Here is a 17,468-nt window from a genome sequence, read left to right on the forward strand (position 1 = left end):
TACTAGACGACCAAGCTCCCCTTGCGGATGGCGCCCTATTTTGAGTACGCACGGGGTGTTCCATGTAAGTTGTGCAACTTCTGAGTTGCGTAACTTTCAGGGGTTTTAAGGGGTACTCGCCTTTGATGCCGTATATCGAGTTAATATAGTGTGGTTTTCTCAGCTTGCCAGGTTCGACGGAGCCAAGTTCAGTGTCAGTGTCGTACCGCAAGTGACATATTCCATTCACTCATAAACCCTGCGATGAGACCAACGCCCTTACGCACTGACGTCACATTGTTTATATCGCCAACGGGCTCGTCGGGCTGCAAAGGCTGGGAAACGCGAACAACTAGCTATGTTGCGGCCGTTTTTCACACGGCTTCTTCACGTCGTGGCCGACAAACCCAGCAATTGTTGTGGGACAACAATCTCAAATACTAGGATTTTACAGTATCCGAAACGCACTACATACAATTATTAGGCCATTTGAACAAGGAATACACGCGATCTCAAGATCACCCTTTCGTCAATCTCTTGGCATGAGGCTGTCATCGCCTAAGGAAGGCCAAGGACCGTCTAAATGCACATGGGTATCAAAACAATAGACTTCAGAGTGTATCGATGGGGGGCTAACCTGCATGAACTGGTCATAGTTACTATGAAATCGGAGTACCAATTTAGCGACACCCTGAAAACCACAGGACAATCGCCGACTCACATCTGGATCCACCCGTCGCGATCTGTATCGAGCTGATTTATAGAAGAATTTGAGCCAAGCCATGTACCACTGTCCACATATACTCACTTTCTGAAACGCCTCCGTGAGTGTCTTCACGACGACACAAGCCCGTATGAAGCGGTCGAACGTGATGCTTGAACTACCACCGGGAACTTGGAAGCCACCTGGTTGGCCAAACCCTCCTGCACCACTCAGAGGTTGCTGACCGGGTCTCGGAATAGATCCTGCCATATCTAGCCCCGAAGGGGTTCATCCCATCAGAAGACGCGTTTCGCGAAGACCTGAGGAGGACGTTACCATATTTGGCGACAAGGAGTTGAATGAGCTGAGGACTCAGATTATAACCAAATTGGCGAAGAGCATTGGATAGCTCCTGTCCTTCGACTGAGCCACTGCGATCAGCATCGAAGTGACGGAATACGCTATCGAACGATAATGGGCTGGGGGTGAGACTGCTTATCGGAATGAATTTACGCATGACGTACTTCTGCCAGTCCTTGATATATCTTAATCGAATGACCATCAGATCTGTCATCATAGGATCACTTAAAACTCCAGGATACGTACTGCCAGAGTCCTATAATGCACAGATGATTGTTGTGCAACTGGGGAAATTAAAGAATTAACCTACCTGCGAATTCGTTAAATCCGATGGTTCCCGAACGGTCGGTGTCCTACAAGTGGTCAATATGCACACAAATGTGCAGTTCGATATGATAATGGTGCTTACAAACAGCGACATCAACAATTTAACAGTATCTAGGTCAAAAGGAGTCCAGTCTCCATTGACGAGTGCTTGTTGCAATTCCTAGCGATTGAAATCAGTCCATATTCCAAGTTGAAGTGCAACTAAACTTTACAGTAGCGCTGATATAACCTGTCCAGAAGGCAATAATTGTGTATTGTATTTAATGCCTGCACTTTGGAAGAACAATTACCTGAACGATCGAAGTCCACCGACGTGAACCAGTTCCAAAGCTGAGGATCGGCGCCGGAAGGCATCTCAATTACACGCATCCGAGTGCGTTTAAGTGGGTGGAGGTCAGAAACGGAAAAACTTGGCGTGTCCCATCTCAAGCTGAATCAGCACCTACCTGCTGGGGATGAGATTGCGTTCCACCGAGGAATCCGCCATGATGAACGTTTCCGGAAGGCCCACGATTGTAGCCTGATCAAGAGGGCCGATTAGTCGGCCATAAGTCAGGTGAAGAAATCGATTTTGATTAGCACCCATCAAACTTGGTGAGAACGAAAGAACGTACTACTAGGGTAGTTGTTGGCGTAGTTGTTGGGATTATAGGCCATTGGTAGTCGGTATTGGTTGCGGTTAACGAAGTTTGGAATAAGAGAAGAGATAGGTATCCACTAAGACAACCCCAAGGGACAACTTTTATACCCGGTTGTGGCCCCGTATTAGCTGGCAATTGCGATCGTCCACTCAATTTGTTATGACGAGGTCGAGTCAGGTGACTGACACTGGTCAATTTAAAACACAGCCTCGTTATTGCCACACACACAGCCTCGAAAAAGGCGCGAGCCCCCTTTTGCAAGTTGCTGAGCAATTTTCACGGTGTCCATAGACCGGCTTGGCAGAGCTCATCGTGGAATTTTCTTTTTGAGCAATTGGCGGGATACAGGCTCTTCCCTCTGGAGCCGTTCCTATCAGTTAGGTGGATGGCCGATCGACCGGGACATACCGTCCGGCCATCATATCAGACATTCACACCTTTCCCCGCAAAATGCAGCTCTTTGCAGCACACCACCAGCAGGAGGCTTCGCCAAGTCTCGATCGAGGGCCAATTTGGAATTCATATCGACAGCGCAGTCTAGTAAGAGGGCATCCGGTGTAATATATTTTGGTATAGAACATAAAGACACAGACGCGCACGCCACAACGTATTGACCGACACAGGTAGAGTTAACGACGAACAATTGGGCTACTACGATAAGTGAGACGTCGAGGAAAGAGGATAGGGAGTCCGTGACGATACGAGAACACCAAAGGATTCACTAAACTTCAAAGGGGGAAACCAGGAGCTGAAGTTCCTCAGGAATAAGTAAGAAATAGGAACAAATAACAGAATCACAGAAATAAATAAGGGCAAATACGAACGAAGGCAGTGGGCTTCGTTCACACTATTACCAACAAAAAATGGAGTTAAAAGGGAGTCAAAAGCGTAATAAATGGGACTAGTAGAAATGTCACTTTTCATTCGGGAGACAACGCCGAGGCAACCCAGATTGTGATCGATTCCACAGGCGTCGAGGAAATACATCTATCCTTTTCACACCTCATTGCCGGCGCTAGGTGAAGCATTCCCACCATCGCTCTCCTCGAGAATCTCCCCAAAGCCGGGGACAGGACTAACCCGGTTCCCTGACTTGTTCCTATGGTTCTGGAGACCAGCACGGGGAGGATTGGCGCAGCGGTCTTTGCCATAGGCAATGCGAAGGCTGACGTAATCAGGCTTGTTCTTGATGCCGTCGATAGCCTTGATTGCATTAGTAATGTTGGTGAAGTTGACGAAGGCACAATTCCTGTTGGATTTAAAACATCAAAGAGCGGCGGATAGTGCTTAAATGGTGGAGCACATACTTTTCCTTGAGCGTGTTCACGAGTTCGATTTCGCCATACTCGCCAAAGTCCCTCTTTAACTTCTCAACAGTGAACAGGTCGTAATCCTCTATGTTCCCAACATATACATTGCGCGTGGCACCAGCGTGGATCGAGAGGGCAAGCGCGGGGGAAAGGGCTCCAGAGCTTTTGCCCCAACCAACCTTGAGGCGACGGTTATTGAGTGTGATCCCTTGAAGGGACGCAACGTTGTAGAATGTATAAGCGGCCGCGGCATCCACGAAGGTAACGAACTATTGATTCATGGGATCAATGAGAGATCAACGCCAAGGACAAGCCCGCTTACGGCAATGTGTTTGTCCTGCATGTAACGAAGGCTATGGAGGATGCCTCCGCGAATAGTGTTGCACAGGTCCTCTGTCGTGGTCTCGGGATGGATGTTACCCAAATATACGGTGCGATTGTGCTGCTGTCCGGCAAGATTGGAGAAATTGGAGACAGCGGTGTCGAAGCCGAAGCCATTCACACCGAACGCTGTCGCTGTAAGGGGAGAGAAAGGCGAGAAGCTGCCAATAGATCCGAACGTTCCAAGCTGGGTTTGCTGGTTCTGTTGAGTTTTGGGTACATACGCGCAACGATCCTTGCCGTAATTAACGCGTTTCCCGGCCCAAGCTGGCTCAGTTGGAAGTGTAGCAACCACCTGCACAATCCGTTATATACCCCATACATGAATTGTGGACCCTGACGGACCTTGGTAGCGGTGGAGATACTCAAGAAATGGACGAAGCCGATATTCTTGTCTCGGACAATTTTAACCTGATCAATGAGGCCAAAGCGGCTAAGATCATCTCGAAGTTGCTCCTCAGTCATGTTCTCATCCAAGCCCCCAAGTAAACATTCCTGGATGCATTACTTTGCGTTATTGAAAGCAGAACCTGACTAGGAACAGGGCTTGGCTTGCCCCAGCCAATCTTAAGCTCCTGGCCATGCAACGACAATTTCTTGACGGTAGCATCCGCATGGAAGGCAGCTGCAGTTGCACCGTCCAAGAAGGAGATAAATACGCAAGACTTCTCAGGAAGGACGCGTACGGCTTCAAGTGGACCAAAATGAACCAGATTCAGGAGTTCGTCAACTGACGCGTCAGCAGGGAGGTTCCCGATGTAGACCGTACGTCCTGTTGAGTTACCGGCGACGCTGCCAGTTGCAACCACAGCATGTGAGGGGTTCATGGTGAGCTGATTGCCCATAGAGAGACCGTGCTTGAAGCAAATTGGGGTGATCAGTCAATTTCGGATCTAAGTTTAGGGGAGAGATAAATTACGCTTTACCTGTTGATACGCATTGGCCATCTGAGGGAATCCATAGCCCATGTTCAGCGGCATGTTATTATACATGTTTGGCATGCCATTGCTCAACATGTTCATCCCACCATTCATCATGCCGGCAGCCGCATTCATTGCCATCAGCTGGGCTTGGGCCTGTTGCTGCTGTTGATTCTGAATGAATTGCTGTTGGAACTGTTGCTGCTGAGGGGAATTTTGCGCAAACATAGCCTGTGCGGGAGAAGCAGTGTTTGGAGTCGGAGGCGCCTGCCCTTGAGGACTACTGTTTGGGTAACCAAGAGTGCCAGCCTGCATCCCGTTAGGAGTATTCATGCCGGTAAACACATTGCTGATGCTGGTCTGGTTGGAGTTTGCAAAAGGCGCATTCGCTGGGGAGGTGTAGAGCTGAGCAGGGGAAGAGGTTTGACCGATAGTCGAGGCAGACTGATAGAAGGGAAGGTTGTCGATGCCTATGTTGATGTAAATTCATGAAATCACGTCGTAAATCCGCCAGCATTGGCCCAAGGAGAATTAAAGAGGTACTAACGAGCTTTCTTGATCTTGGACGGATCCGGGCCACCGATAGAGTCTTGGGTGCGCTGGGACGGCAAGATCAGTTTGTGGACACAGAGAGCCTCTAAGTACCAAGGCAACTCACCTTCATGTCGTAGTCAAGATTATGGTAATGAGGATTGAGAGAAGCCGTATAGTGAGAGAAGCCCGAGTACTGCTCGTCGGAGAGCATAATTTTTAAAGAACGCGAAGGCGAAGTAAAGGAAAAGTATAGTTATCGATGAAAGAATGGAAGGGCGAACAAGGTCAGAACAAACGACCAATTAAGATAATGAAAGAGAAGAAAAGAGGACTCAGGGCGGGGCTAAAAGAGAGGGCGAGAGGGCAAAAGTGGGATGTAAGGAGCGTGGACGCTGAAGATACGCACGAAGAACTTCAGGTGAAGATAGGTTCAGAGTAAACGAAGAATGAAGGCGACCGCTCAGGAAAAAAGAACACAACAGGGAGCGGAGGGATGGAACAAGCTCTCTATGAGGACAGGGCTCAGGTGATGAGCGATGTTGACTCGTACAGAGCGAGGTGAAAAGGGAGGGCGGGAAGATTCAAGTTCAGTTGAAAAATGGAAGGAAACCGTCTCTGTCCCAAAGCGGATACCATTCAGTTCCAACTTTCAAAACAATGACTCGAATAAAAATCAGAAAAAAATCATTTGCTGACTTCTTTCAGGCTAGACATCGGTAGAAGAACAAACAAACCAGAGTGGCATTCGCACTTCCATCTAATTACACCGACAGAAACCACATGTACAGTACTTGGCTGGCAGCCACGAAAAACAGAAAATTCCGTCGGTGGCTCCGTTGCGTATGATTTACTGTATGCGAGTTCGACACCGACACGTCTGGAGGCGAAATACGAGGGTCAGGAAGAACCACATAGCGCAATGACCGCAGCTGTGTATTCATGTTGTCAGCCTCTGATCGACAGTTGGCGATGGCGCCCGATCTTACCATAAAAAAAGCGTTGGCGAGCCATGTGTAACAGAAAACAATCCCATACAAGAGCCCTCGCAGCCCCAAAAGCCGTGCCAACAATGCAACCACAATCCTGTGAATTATTTAGGATCCATTCATATACACCCTTGCAACCAAATACGTACCCCTCGAACTTATACCCAGAATATGCAAAGATATCAATCACCTGCCCCGGGCCTGATATAGCTAGCAGGTAGCAACCCAGTTTAATGACGAAGAAATCAGTTATAATCACTCCAAACGCTTTTGATGCTGTTACGCCAAGCAGTTCTGGATTGAATCGTTTTTGTAACCCCGCGTAGAGGCAGCACAGCAAAATGTAGGTGACGATTGCCATGGCTGGTGGAAATACAAACTCAGGGAGTAATCGAATGGAATGTTTGGTGTGAAACTGACATGGAATGTAGAGATCTGGACTGTTAATATCTTCCCTCGGTGGCTTCCAACCCCCTCCCGGTCCTGTCGCATCTGCCTTGGTAATTTGACGCGACCATGGTTTGTGTCGCCATGGGAAGAGGACAAGTCGCAGTTTACTGAGGACATATTGATTGGAAACATTGAACTGATGTTTCAATAACGCGCGGGGCACGTAAGTACCAATCTGAACCGGGTTTCAGAGGAGCAACGGACCCAGTGAGCAAATGTCCTCTAATAAGATATGGGACCCGAATTACTCACATTCTTCTCCACATAATCTTGACCAGCAGCAACAGCACTTCGGCCAAACTGCATACCTATTTGCGCTGTTGCATCATTCACTCCCCACGCAGCCAGCTGCTGAGGCACGGGCGGGATAAATGACTGGAATTGAGGTTGGCTACGCCCAAATGGTTGCTGCGGTTGCTGTGAAGGAGGGGGGCCGACGTTGGGCAGTGGAGAAGTATACGGGACTTGGGAGGAACTTTGGTAGCGCATGTAGCCAACTGGAGGCGTCCCTGGTGGTTCTGGAATGTCATATGGTGGATGTGTGGGTTGCGGGTGATGAAGAGGTGGTGAACGAGAATTTTGCGACTATTTTCCCAAATTCCTCCCAATTAGCTCTCCTTGCGCTTTCTCAGACATCGGAACTTACTCACATAATTATTGTGCATCGTTGTGAGCAGCCGTATGTCACCCACGACGTGGTTCACCTTTGAGGTCGGAAGCAAAGCGCGTCAGCCCAGTCACGCGACTAGCGCCAAGAGCTGAGACTGCAACTCGCATGGAAGGGGAGGACGTCGATGGGGACCGTTTCTCCGAATCTGCGAGCGCGTCTGATGGCCAAGATGAAGATTTTCATGATCAGTCAATTACCATTGCCATTCAAGAAACTGTCGGAAATGTAGGTCGACGGCAGCAGCAACACAGTGGTGAGGCTGAACAATATGGTAGATGAGCATTTCTCCTGGGAACAGGGATCTAGTGCTAGCTGCGTATGTGCACTGCTACTTTATGGACGGGGTTACCAAATTCTCCGTTTTAGTCGCCAAGGACTCTTCGTTGTGGACCTTGAACACCCTCGGAAGACTCCTCGCTATCTACCCCAAGGAGGGAGTTGGGAAGTGGCAGATGTGCAGTGGAAGCAAGTGTTTGTTCATTTTTTTTGTGTTCGCGTCCGCTGAGATAGCCTCCAGCCCTCATCCCTCGTCTGCCGAGCTCATATGTTCCACCTCCAGCCAGAAATTGCTCATTTGGAACCTAAGACTGAGTAGCCAGAATGCAGTGCAGCAGATTCTTCATGGGCATTATCGCGCCATCACGGACATTAACTGGCATAGCTATCATGAGAATATAGTGGGTGCGTGTGGTCGCCCATGCTTGGCCCATGGCCTTCTCAGCCGTGATGTATAGCGAGTTGTTCTATTGATAGCTGGATTTGGGTTTGGGACATCCGTGAACGCACGAGAAAGAATGTCATCGGGATGTGTGCTTGGGATGGTATGATATTTTGATTTCAACGATACCTTGGAGGGAAAACTGTTTCGGTGCAGACGCCGCCACCCAAGTCAAATGGAATCGGAAACACGAGCACCTGCTCGCTTCGTCGCATAGGGGAAATGTTCTCATATGGGATGACAGAGTGAGTGCCGCTCCGCGCTTCCTGGTGCATGGCGCGTTCTTTAACAATTACATAATTAAGAAAGGAGCACTACCCCTCACCACCATAAGGGCGCACGATTCCAAAGTTTACGGGATTGACTGGTCTCGCACTACGCCTTCGCAGATTGTAACTTGCGGTCTTGATAAGTCCATCAAACAATGGGACCTGCATGATCTAGGACCACCGATAGACGAGTCAAACCCCTTCAAGCTCTCCACCTGCATTGCGGAAATTTACACCACGTATCCGGTCTGGCGAGCCAGGCATTTGCCGTTCGGCAGCGGCGTCTTGAGCTTGCCGCAAAGAAACGCAACTAAGCTTGAGATGTTCAGCCTGGAGAACCTAGACGATCCAATTGCAGATTTCGACCGGTCTCCAGGACTAGTGAAAGAGTACGTTTGGAGAGTCAAGGGTGGTTCTGACCCTCTGTATGGTGAGATGCACATCGTCACTGGCACGTCATTTAATCTGATAATGGTCCAGACGATCGCGATTTCCAACTTGTGACTCTGACAAATGAGCGAAACGTCAAGCTGGAATCCATTACCCCTCTCATACTGGAGGTGAATATGCTTGTTCCTTGTTGTATTTGTTGAACGATCATGAAGCCTGACTTTAGCGAGTGGGCTATGTTCGTGGCGTACCCATCAAAGTGAGCAGCTTTCCTGGCTGGGCTGGTGGATAGGTACTCAACTCGGCTCAGGAGCACATGCCGCGTCGTGGTGCAGCTCCTATCACATATCGCACATTTCCAGACGTTCTAGACGAAACTCATGGGTCTGAGCCACTCTCGCCTGTCCTGAAAAACCCTGATTCACAACTAGATTCTATCGAGTTTCGGCGCACACCATATCAATGGAAGACGATCCAAACATCGCCTATGGCGAATGCAGTCGCCGGGATGACACATGCGAATGCTGTCTCAGGGGGTATCTCGAATATGACCTTGCCTCCCCATGGCCCGGGGCGTCGTAGCGGTATGGATCAGGTTGCGTGGTTTTCAAGCGTCAAAGTAAGGCGCGACAAGGGCTCCATTGGACTCATTGGAGGGGACCTGAGCAATGCAGCGTCTCCATCCCGGACGAGAGGGACCCCGAGCAGTGGTGCAAGAAGTTTAAGCCATTCAAGAGATCCTGTCGAACATCCAGACCTACCTCAAGATGTTCCTGATGAGTATGTTGGGCTGAACTGTTCTTAGACTTACCAATGGTTGTGACAACCACCGCTAGAATTTCATTAGTCATGAAGAAACTCAACGGTAAGGTTCAACATGAGAAGGTATGAATACGTGACAATCATCGTGGTCTTTGGTAACGACTTGTTGCGTCAGACTGAAACATCAAAGAAGAACACCAAGTGTACTTTTACCCTTTATGGCCCCTGGAGTGAAGAAGGCTCAGCAACATTCATGCGGGTAACGTTCTTCAACTTTCCGAAAGAATATCCTCGTTCAACGTCACCCATTTCAAAACCGTCTGTGGAGATTGAGAAAGGGGTTGACATACCAATGAAGACCCGTGCCATCCTTCTACGTAATCTTAGGCGTATACTTGGTACCAAGGCTCCTGCCCTTGAACTGTGCCTGTTATTCCTGCTGGGATTGTACAAGAAACCAACACTCCCAGATTCGAACTCTGATGACGAGGTCGTGGTACCCCACCTGGCACGACAAGACTTCATAGCTCCCATTTTACTTGATTATCAAAGTTTGCCCAAAACAAGACACACTTTCGCTTCTTTTGGCATCGATGGTACGATTTTGTGCTCTTCCCGTTCCCCAGGTCCTCACCCTTGTTGCGCAGGCCAACTTGTCACCTTTTTCAGGATACAGCGGAAGCAAGCACCTCCTGGAGACTCTCCTACTCGAACAATGAATCGCTCCTCACATGAATTTCACCGGGCCACTAGTGGAACACTGCTCGATGCAATGTGGGGTCTGTCGAGGCTTGCAACTGACGCACCTTTTATCCCTCGAGATTACGTGGATACAAAACGCAAGCGAAGAACAAACTTTACAGAGAACCTCATTATCCGACCTTCAATGGTAAATGTTGCATGTCCTAACTTGTGATTTCCTGATTACACGTGAAATTAGCGTTCGCGTACCAGAGACCCTAATTCGTCACCATCGTATGTCGAAGGGCAAGTGTCAATCAAACGGTTTCCGAAATTGGACAATCTGGACCGTTCCCTTGGGTGTGCGTATCAGGTACCAATCAATGATCCACTGGCCTTTTGTCGAAAAAGTGCATCTATCTCTCAAGCTCATGGACGTCCGGATTTGGCACGTTCCTGGGCGTTGCTCCGCGACTCCCTCGTCCATGCCTTGCCAGGATCCCCGAAGACTGGTTCCGATGGGAAAGCAGGCATCGTGAAGCCGTTTCTGGGAAGGGACTTCACTTTCGTTTATAACATAATGTAAACCAGGGTTTCCACGTTGGGATGTTATACTGACGATTCTGTAAAATTAGGGTGGAGCATTTCAGGTCAGAATGTAACATCCAAATGCTCGCTATGCTGGCAGTGCTCATGCTGAAAGTTGATGCCGTTGTGCCACAAGGTATGTAGCTATCTGTGCAAGTTCCAGCTGCTTATGATGCTGTCTTAGTTCCATCTCCCTCTGTGCCTCAACCAACCACAAACTCAATCTCCGCTGTTCCCGCCATTGACTACTTCAGTCTTGTAGTCCCGTCGTCAACCATTCATACCCCAGTCACTGTCATGACGGCTAAGCCCCCAACGAGAACAGAAGTAAGCTCCCGTCCGGTCCCCATAGCCGCGCCTTCGCCTGCAAGCATTAGTTCGGGTGTGCCATCATTGTCTCTATCTTCTTCAAAGGTTTCATGGTCAAGCATTTTGAGTTATCGCAATCTTCTGGGAGGATCATCGGACAGCGCCAGCCCAGCTTCTCGGAGAGAAAAGAGCGTGTCGGGAGCAAGTGTGGCATCAAGGGCAGAGCTCTCAAACGCAGCTGCAGCACCCTTGGAGAGCTACGAAGGTTTGGAGTCCTTCAAAGGCCAAATCGCTGAGCTCAGGCGCAGGAGGATGCTCGTAGCAATGCCTGCGAATGTTGGGTTCGATGGCATTGCTAAATCTCGCTCTGATTCGTTTCCCGTCAGGATCAACGCCGGTAGCACACAGGGGAACCGCAAGAGGCACCTGTCGATCTCCCAATACGTTGCGCCAAAACCCCCAACCGTCAAACAATCCGTGACAATTGGACTCAAGCCGATGGAGCGCGAGGAACGGTGAGTGGAGCGCGCTCAGAAATTCATTATGCTCATAATTCGAATTCAGGGTGTCAATGAACTTGTCGACGCAAAGCGAGTGCCACCAGCTCATCCAGGCCTACGCGAACATCTTAGATCGATGGAACCTTAAGATTGCCAGGGTCGAGTTGTTGAAGAATCTCACTGTGCATCAAAGCCGCAATGACTTCACCCTCGGAGGTGGGACACTGGGTGCGCACTCCTCAACCTTCTTCGTGCTGTGATTGTAACCGCCCCGCCTTTCCAAGACATCGCGATGCTTTGCAAGCTTTGCCGCCGGTCAAAGCATAAGGAGGGTGAAATTTGTCGTACTTCCAAACGAAGAGGATTTAATCCTAACTCCAAGTGTTGTGTATGTCATATGAATCTTAAGCGTAGGTCGTCTCAAGCATGTACCCCATCTGTCTTATCAGGTTCCTAGGTCTTATACACACATGCACCCGCTGCCTTCACGCAGCAGATCTCATATGCTGGAGAGATCTGATACCCAAAACAGGAGGTTGGTGTCCGACTGGTTGTGGTTGCCGGTGCTCCGGTGTAAAGGGAATGTTCGAGATCGATCGACGCCTGTTGCCACCACCACCCACACCACCCCCAGCATCTCCCGTGGATTACACATCTCCTCCGTTACCAGCTCACCCAATCGCGACGAGTGCATGGCTGAGCAGGGGAATGAGGAGCACTCACTGATAGAAGCCCAGCATCAAAAAGTCGCGCATCAAGGTTTTTTTCCGGGGAACTCCACCAGAAACGAACTCGATCCATTACATCACCCCACGTTAATGAATATTTATGAATGCATTAAGGATGTGCTAGCTTATGCTATTGCATTATTGCAATGCTGTATATTCTCTGTAACTTATCCACTGCTTTCGTATGTGCACTCAGCCATATCATCCACTGCGCACCCATGGCGAAGTGGCTTTGAGTCCGTCTTTGCGCGCACACTCCGTTATCGATCAGTGAGACCTAAATGAAACGGTGACCCGACCTTTTATAGAAACCGCAGTAATGTTTTGGCATAGCAGCCAACCAACACGCCTCTCAACTTCGAAGTGCCGACACCTCTTGCAATAATGCTTCCCTACCCCTTCCTCCCGATCCTGACTTCACGATTTGAACAAAGCTATCTCCGAACACACCCGTCAATATTTTTCTCGCATCTTCATTGCCTCCTTGGCGGATGCATCGAATCAGCTCAGTAACCACAAACACCCCATTTCCGACAGCCATTCTTGCGATCTGGTTCATTTCTTTCCCAGTTTCCTCGTCCTTGACATCCTTGTTGCATGATTGCACGAATCTGTTGGCGAAAACAGATGCATCCCAAGATGGTGCAGGAACGACACAGTTTTCCGATTTGTTAAAATGGCCGCCTTGGATGAGGATCTTCAGGACCCGTGAGGAGTGGGGGATGTCAACGAGATGAGTCAATTCGCCCTCTTTGCGGAGCGATGGCGGCGTTGGGTAAGGCTTAGAAACAAGATCAATCAATGCGTCGGTAGCCTTCGACTTATCTGTTGTGGCAGTGAACAACCAGAGGGACAATTCAGTCAGAGGATAGCTCATACCTCCTTCAGCGCACAACATTATCTCGAGCAACACTAGACTCGCCCCAGGGTCTCTCAGTATATCATCAGCATTATCGATGACTACTTGAATGAGGCCATCGCTAGAAGCTTCTCTGATCTCTTTCGCTCGAGCAGTCGCATCTTTCTTCGACGTCAGGGAGCGGGTTTCATCCGTTGCAGCAAGTATGTCATTCATGCTAGGAAAGAAGTACCGTGAAGATCGTGGTACGAGAAGGTAAAGAATGACGCGACGGGTCGCAGCGAGGTTTTGATCCGAGTCTAGCGAAGATTGCGATGTAGTTGAGGGAAGAATAAAAGATGACGCGTGTGAGATGATCTGAGACACAAAGGACTTGATCACAAGCTTAGTGTCGCTGGGCAATTCATTAGCACGGGATCGAATAGCACCCTCAACAAAGCGGACATACTCTATGATGTCGAAGGCGGTAAAGAGCACTTTCTGCGCTTCCTCGTCGCCGCATATGCGTACAACGTACTCCTTGAGCACCTTAACTATTTGTTTTCGTTCCTAAAGCGTACGTCACCCCAATGCCGCGACAAGTCAGGAGGGAAGTAATGCTACCTTCGGCGTTCCCCATGCAATAAATTCTCTCACCACCCGACTCCCATCTTTTGTATGCACCATCTCGGCTACTAATTCCTGACAGCTAATTGAGATGTAAGCCAAATGAACATCATATCAAGAGCCGCAAATTGCCCCACTCGCCTTTCGAATATTTCTTTACGGCGACGGTCCTTCCCCCCTTCGTCAATGGCACCGTCCGCATCGATCGCTTGAAGGTACTCCCAAAGAGCTCGATGGACAATGGCATGCCCAACTACCCCCTTATCTGAAGCATCAAATCTGAGTCAACACGTCAGCAAACTGTAAGCTATTTATTACCAGACGTCAACTTACACAGTCAACAAATTCTCTTTCAGAGCCGCCAATATACGTTTCCGCTTTTCAGAGTCGGATTTTTCCAACATCCCTCTCAGATTATTTGGCGCCTCGCTATCTTGGAAGAGGGCCATTTCCTTTCCGTACAGACTCCTCATCATTTGATTTCGTTGGGCGGAGTTGGCGTATAGGTCATAGGCATCAGATATGATCTGAGATGATTCGCGATGGAGGAGAAGTCGAATGAGATTGGAATTGAGTTCGGAGAGGATGGACGCGCGCTGGGAAGAACTGTCCGAACGGGTGAACTTCTCAGTCAGTCACGACGAACCCAAAAACGCCGCACCAGTGCCGGATTAGTTTAAGGACAATAAACTACGGGGGCGCGGAGTAAGACACTGACCAAGGGAGGCAGATACTGACTACACACATACTTTAGTGTACTTGTTCTGAACCAATACTCGGAACTGTCCTTTCAGCTCCGAGGCGATCTCTTCTCTTTGTGACGAATTTCCGTACTTTACGACCTAGCATCACACAACGTTGGTGTACAGTGAATCTGTTGTCGAGTATGCAAACCTACAGTTTGGATCACCCGGCTTGCGTCGTGCTTGAAGACAACCTCTTGCACCTTGCCACGAATGGCCGCCATAAGGTCGTTAATATATTTCTGCCGTTCGGTTCTGGAGATGTCCCTCCTATGAGCGAGTGACCATAGTGATTTAGCTTTGGCAAGCAGTTCGGCGTTAGGTTTGGAAGCTTGTCGCTCTCGAGCTAATAATTTCTGCGTTTGGTGGTATTCATCTGAAAAAAAATTGAGCAAGTAATAGAGAGATATATGAGGGTTTCTTACAATGACTACCCTTCCGTGCGGTCCCGGAGCCTACGGTCCCGGAGTCTACTTCCATAGGATCCTCGTCTGCCTTAGGTGGGTCATCACCCTCGGCCGCTTCGAGTGGGAAAAAATCCTCTTGACCTGAAGAAGAGTCATCCTGGTCATCGAACGCGTTCTGATCCCCCAGCGAAGCAGTGACTGGAAGCTTCTTCCTTCTCAACGCTGGGTCGGCCTGCTCTTTTCTCCTTGATCGTGATGACGCCTTCAGTTTTAGGTCATCGGTGAAGGCGGTAGAATTACCGCCTCCAAATTTCTTCACCGGCCGCTCCGAAGCGCCGGGGGGAACCTTGCGTTTCAGTTTGGAGGTGGACATCTTGGTGAGTATTTGGGCCACAACTGGACGGGCACAGCCGATGTACAGAATAGGAAAGTTACGATCGTGTCGTGTGCCAAAATATTTGGTATTGCAACGGTTCTGTGGGTCTCGTGCCCGACCACCACACGATCGCAACAACTGGAAAAGAGATGTTGAAGAGTGTGATTTTTCTTGTTCTTTGTATTCTACCATCTTCACTTGGCCGGCCGTTTTCTCATGAGCAGCAACGCCTTCAGCCTCAGCCATCATTCCCGGTTGCTCGTCTTCATGTGACGTCTCCCGGCGAAATTCGTGATATCCTCGAGTTTTCCAAGGTCTTGTTACTCCATCGCTACTGTTGCGTCCCTTCGACTGCTGATAGCTGGTTCAGTCAAGGAACTATGATGTCTGGACGGTTACCAACAACTGGGTCGACATTCGGCTTGATACCACTCAACTACCTTCATCCTTTGCATCCTTTAATGCCTCTCTTAGGGTGATCCAACCCCCTTACCAACACCCAGACCAATTCCGTCCCAACCCTTCGTTGACTTGTAGCCTCGAAAGTCTTCACTCACCAGTGCACAATGACTATCATCGGTTCGAAGACGTCATCGAATACGCCAATGAGCTCGCACGCACTTTCCCCCTTCACGTGGAGCTGGTAAGGATGGGGCAGAGCACGGAGAGTAGAGAAATCTTAGGGATCAAAATTGAGAGGGTGGGTTCTCGCTGTGCCAACATGATTCGCAATAGTTTGACTTTGGCGTTCTCTAGCCTGGAGGAAGAAAAGTCAGGCCCCGAGTAATTATTCTAGGGCCACAGCACGCCCGCGACGTGTGTATCCCTGGTTTTGGCTCCCAAAACACAACTGACTTTCAGTTCATGAAGTGGATCGCCACCTCCACTGCGTTATATTTTGCCCACACTTTAGTTGTCTCCTCTGACCAGGGTGGATCCATGAACCACCTTCTCAATAAATTTGTGAGAGAAACAGGTTACCGACGCAAGTCGTTCGTTTACTGATGACTGTTCAGGCGTTCACCATAGTTCCTATTCCGAACCCTGACGGCTATGTCCATACATGGGACGTGGATCGCCTTTGGTACAAGAACCGCTCACCAACCAAGAACGAGGGATGCGTCGGCATTGATATGAATCGCAATTGGGTATTTCAAGCCCTTGATTCTTAATGAGTTGACCCTTACTCTGTTGATATTTCAGGGCCAGTACTGGAAAACCTCTGATGACCCTTGCCATCATTGGTATGGGGGTTCCGGGCCATTCGAAGCGCCTGAGGTCAACGCTATTGCGTCATATATTGAAAGGACCAGTAACATTCGCATACTTCTTGACCTTCGGAGCTACGGGCAGATGCGTATGTTTACTTCAAACATGTTGTGACGGGAATTACTGACATTCTCTGCATAAACAGTCATGTATCCGTATTCGTATTCGTGCGACACACTCCCTCCGAACGCGGAGAATTTAATCGAATTAGCACTAGGCGCGTCTAAAGCCAGTAAGTCAGTACATGGAGTCTCGATGATCACTGGTGCTGCGTGCGAGGTCCTGTACAGGTAGATCTTCGTTCCCCCCGATAATCCGTGAATGCAGTACTGATTCTGGCAAATAGCGCACCCGGGAGTGTACTCGATTGGGCTTACAGCGAGGCGGGCGTGAAGTTCACATATAGCATTTCCTTGCGAGATACTGGCACCGTATGTTAAACATTGACTGCTATTAGTTTGCGTGTCACTGCTGACAACTATCACAGTATGGATATCTCCTCCCACCACAGCTAATCAGGCCTGTTGGTGAGGAGACCTCGGCCCTCATCGAATACATCGCCAATTGGGTCGCTAAAGTGAGCATATCTGCTCCTCGCCTGATCCAAGGATTCACAACATTTTGTAACTGCAGAATACGCTCTAGGCGGGGGCCGGGTGCTCTCTTGCTCACGAAACATTACTTGTCCAAAATGGTTTCTGATGATCGTTCAGTCTGAAATCTTTGTTCGAATGCCTATGCTTCTTGTGAATTCGTTCTCGTGGTGTATTTTCTTCGCGCATTCTGCTGATCTTGTGTAGCCTTACTAGCCTGTATCCCTCCCCTGATTTTCGCCCCCCTCCCACGGCCCGCCGGTTAACAATCCCCGATTTGATGCCCACCCCACGAGCCCAAGACAAGCACCTTTATCGTCATGCGGACATGACAGCAAAGAGGGGATTCAAAAAGGTGACGGCAGAGATAGTCGCAATGCATTCATTTTTCATTGACTCCGCTGAAGAT

General features: G+C 49.2%; 8 protein-coding genes across 8 annotated transcripts; 4 read left to right on the top strand and 4 right to left on the bottom strand.

Annotated features, from left to right (window-relative positions):
• Positions 1-380: 380 nt before the first annotated feature.
• EI90DRAFT_2975455 (uncharacterized protein) lies at positions 381-1,723 on the bottom strand (the record flags this gene model as incomplete). Its single annotated transcript, XM_039055858.1, has 10 exons — positions 381-558; positions 617-638; positions 701-732; positions 788-900; positions 1,019-1,143; positions 1,207-1,227; positions 1,289-1,298; positions 1,353-1,395; positions 1,452-1,529; positions 1,643-1,723. The coding sequence occupies 10 exons, from the start codon at positions 1,721-1,723 to the stop codon at positions 538-540; spliced, it is 546 nt and encodes a 181-aa protein (XP_038913150.1). The 3' UTR covers positions 381-537.
• An 831-nt stretch (positions 1,724-2,554) lies between these two features.
• Positions 2,555-5,701, bottom strand: EI90DRAFT_3156415 (uncharacterized protein). The gene is made up of 8 exons (XM_039066052.1): positions 5,280-5,701; positions 5,169-5,220; positions 4,628-5,091; positions 4,232-4,558; positions 4,047-4,196; positions 3,643-3,996; positions 3,318-3,589; positions 2,555-3,259 (listed from the first exon to the last, which is right to left on the bottom strand). The coding sequence occupies exons 1-8, from the start codon at positions 5,364-5,366 to the stop codon at positions 3,007-3,009; spliced, it is 1,959 nt and encodes a 652-aa protein (XP_038913151.1). The 5' UTR covers positions 5,367-5,701; the 3' UTR covers positions 2,555-3,006.
• Positions 5,702-5,877: 176 nt separating this feature from the next.
• On the bottom strand, positions 5,878-7,310 carry EI90DRAFT_3069178 (YIF1-domain-containing protein). The gene is made up of 6 exons (XM_039061139.1): positions 7,242-7,310; positions 6,844-7,176; positions 6,562-6,766; positions 6,291-6,504; positions 6,142-6,238; positions 5,878-6,084 (listed from the first exon to the last, which is right to left on the bottom strand). The coding sequence occupies exons 1-6, from the start codon at positions 7,254-7,256 to the stop codon at positions 5,917-5,919; spliced, it is 1,032 nt and encodes a 343-aa protein (XP_038913152.1). The 5' UTR covers positions 7,257-7,310; the 3' UTR covers positions 5,878-5,916.
• Positions 7,311-7,536: 226 nt separating this feature from the next.
• On the top strand, positions 7,537-8,752 carry EI90DRAFT_2929492 (WD40-repeat-containing domain protein; the record flags this gene model as incomplete). Its single annotated transcript, XM_039054988.1, has 6 exons — positions 7,537-7,577; positions 7,628-7,732; positions 7,779-7,942; positions 7,996-8,082; positions 8,136-8,224; positions 8,285-8,752. The coding sequence occupies 6 exons, from the start codon at positions 7,537-7,539 to the stop codon at positions 8,750-8,752; spliced, it is 954 nt and encodes a 317-aa protein (XP_038913153.1).
• Positions 8,753-8,838: 86 nt separating this feature from the next.
• Positions 8,839-11,705, top strand: EI90DRAFT_1876089 (uncharacterized protein). The gene is made up of 11 exons (XM_039052291.1): positions 8,839-8,897; positions 8,949-9,418; positions 9,475-9,523; positions 9,576-9,996; positions 10,048-10,289; positions 10,341-10,443; positions 10,510-10,663; positions 10,717-10,805; positions 10,854-11,243; positions 11,365-11,493; positions 11,543-11,705. The coding sequence occupies exons 2-10, from the start codon at positions 8,955-8,957 to the stop codon at positions 11,457-11,459; spliced, it is 2,007 nt and encodes a 668-aa protein (XP_038913154.1). The 5' UTR covers positions 8,839-8,897; positions 8,949-8,954; the 3' UTR covers positions 11,460-11,493; positions 11,543-11,705.
• Positions 11,428-12,594, top strand: EI90DRAFT_1875813 (uncharacterized protein). Its single transcript, XM_039052290.1, has 4 exons — positions 11,428-11,493; positions 11,543-11,706; positions 11,763-11,866; positions 11,936-12,594. The coding sequence occupies exons 2-4, from the start codon at positions 11,677-11,679 to the stop codon at positions 12,489-12,491; spliced, it is 690 nt and encodes a 229-aa protein (XP_038913155.1). The 5' UTR covers positions 11,428-11,493; positions 11,543-11,676; the 3' UTR covers positions 12,492-12,594.
• On the bottom strand, positions 12,266-15,252 carry EI90DRAFT_3069184 (armadillo-type protein). The gene is made up of 10 exons (XM_039061140.1): positions 14,840-15,252; positions 14,570-14,790; positions 14,421-14,513; positions 14,333-14,361; positions 14,005-14,277; positions 13,813-13,950; positions 13,669-13,753; positions 13,514-13,614; positions 13,086-13,459; positions 12,266-13,031 (listed from the first exon to the last, which is right to left on the bottom strand). The coding sequence occupies exons 1-10, from the start codon at positions 15,192-15,194 to the stop codon at positions 12,559-12,561; spliced, it is 2,142 nt and encodes a 713-aa protein (XP_038913156.1). The 5' UTR covers positions 15,195-15,252; the 3' UTR covers positions 12,266-12,558.
• Positions 15,253-15,346: 94 nt separating this feature from the next.
• Positions 15,347-17,395, top strand: EI90DRAFT_3156418 (uncharacterized protein; the record flags this gene model as incomplete). The annotated part of the gene is made up of 9 exons (XM_039066053.1): positions 15,347-15,511; positions 15,568-15,897; positions 15,954-16,013; positions 16,068-16,160; positions 16,214-16,345; positions 16,401-16,554; positions 16,612-16,756; positions 16,813-16,897; positions 16,954-17,395. 9 exons carry the CDS (start codon positions 15,347-15,349, stop codon positions 17,182-17,184), a joined length of 1,395 nt encoding a protein of 464 aa, XP_038913157.1. The 3' UTR covers positions 17,185-17,395.
• Positions 17,396-17,468: the final 73 nt, after the last annotated feature.

The sequence above is a fragment of the Cantharellus anzutake genome (assembly GCF_015039405.1).
Source record: "Cantharellus anzutake strain C23 chromosome Unknown EI90scaffold_44, whole genome shotgun sequence".
In the NCBI taxonomy this organism is placed as follows: Eukaryota; Fungi; Basidiomycota; class Agaricomycetes; order Cantharellales; family Hydnaceae; genus Cantharellus; species Cantharellus anzutake.

Excerpts from the sequence above, each read along its gene's own strand:
- EI90DRAFT_3156415 (XM_039066052.1), bottom strand. The coding sequence starts at position 5,366 with ATGCTCTCCGACGAGCAGTACTCGGGCTTCTCTCACTATACGGCTTCT. Across the intron at positions 5,221-5,279 it reads ATCTTGACTACGACATGAAG|CGCACCCAAGACTCTATCGG; the intron begins GTGAGTTGCCTT and ends TTGCCGTCCCAG. Across the intron at positions 3,590-3,642 it reads TGCAGGACAAACACATTGCC|TTCGTTACCTTCGTGGATGC; the intron begins GTAAGCGGGCTT and ends ATGAATCAATAG.
- EI90DRAFT_3069184 (XM_039061140.1), bottom strand. The coding sequence starts at position 15,194 with ATGTCCACCTCCAAACTGAAACGCAAGGTTCCCCCCGGCGCTTCGGAG. Across the intron at positions 14,278-14,332 it reads CTTAAACTAATCCGGCACTG|TTCTTCCCAGCGCGCGTCCA; the intron begins GTGCGGCGTTTT and ends CCGTTCGGACAG. Across the intron at positions 13,615-13,668 it reads TTGCATGGGGAACGCCGAAG|GAACGAAAACAAATAGTTAA; the intron begins GTAGCATTACTT and ends CGTACGCTTTAG.
- EI90DRAFT_1875813 (XM_039052290.1), top strand. The coding sequence starts at position 11,677 with ATGACTTCACCCTCGGAGGTGGGACACTGG. Across the intron at positions 11,707-11,762 it reads CCTCGGAGGTGGGACACTGG|ACATCGCGATGCTTTGCAAG; the intron begins GTGCGCACTCCT and ends CGCCTTTCCAAG. Across the intron at positions 11,867-11,935 it reads ATCCTAACTCCAAGTGTTGT|GTCTTATACACACATGCACC; the intron begins GTATGTCATATG and ends TCAGGTTCCTAG.
- EI90DRAFT_1876089 (XM_039052291.1), top strand. The coding sequence starts at position 8,955 with ATGCCGCGTCGTGGTGCAGCTCCTATCACATATCGCACATTTCCAGAC. Across the intron at positions 10,444-10,509 it reads TCTGGACCGTTCCCTTGGGT|CTCATGGACGTCCGGATTTG; the intron begins GTGCGTATCAGG and ends CTATCTCTCAAG. Across the intron at positions 11,244-11,364 it reads ACCCTTGGAGAGCTACGAAG|GATCAACGCCGGTAGCACAC; the intron begins GTTTGGAGTCCT and ends GTTTCCCGTCAG.
- EI90DRAFT_3069178 (XM_039061139.1), bottom strand. Across the intron at positions 6,767-6,843 it reads AAGATTATGTGGAGAAGAAT|ATTGGTACTTACGTGCCCCG; the intron begins GTGAGTAATTCG and ends AACCCGGTTCAG. Across the intron at positions 6,505-6,561 it reads TCCAGATCTCTACATTCCAT|CCATGGCAATCGTCACCTAC; the intron begins GTCAGTTTCACA and ends TATTTCCACCAG.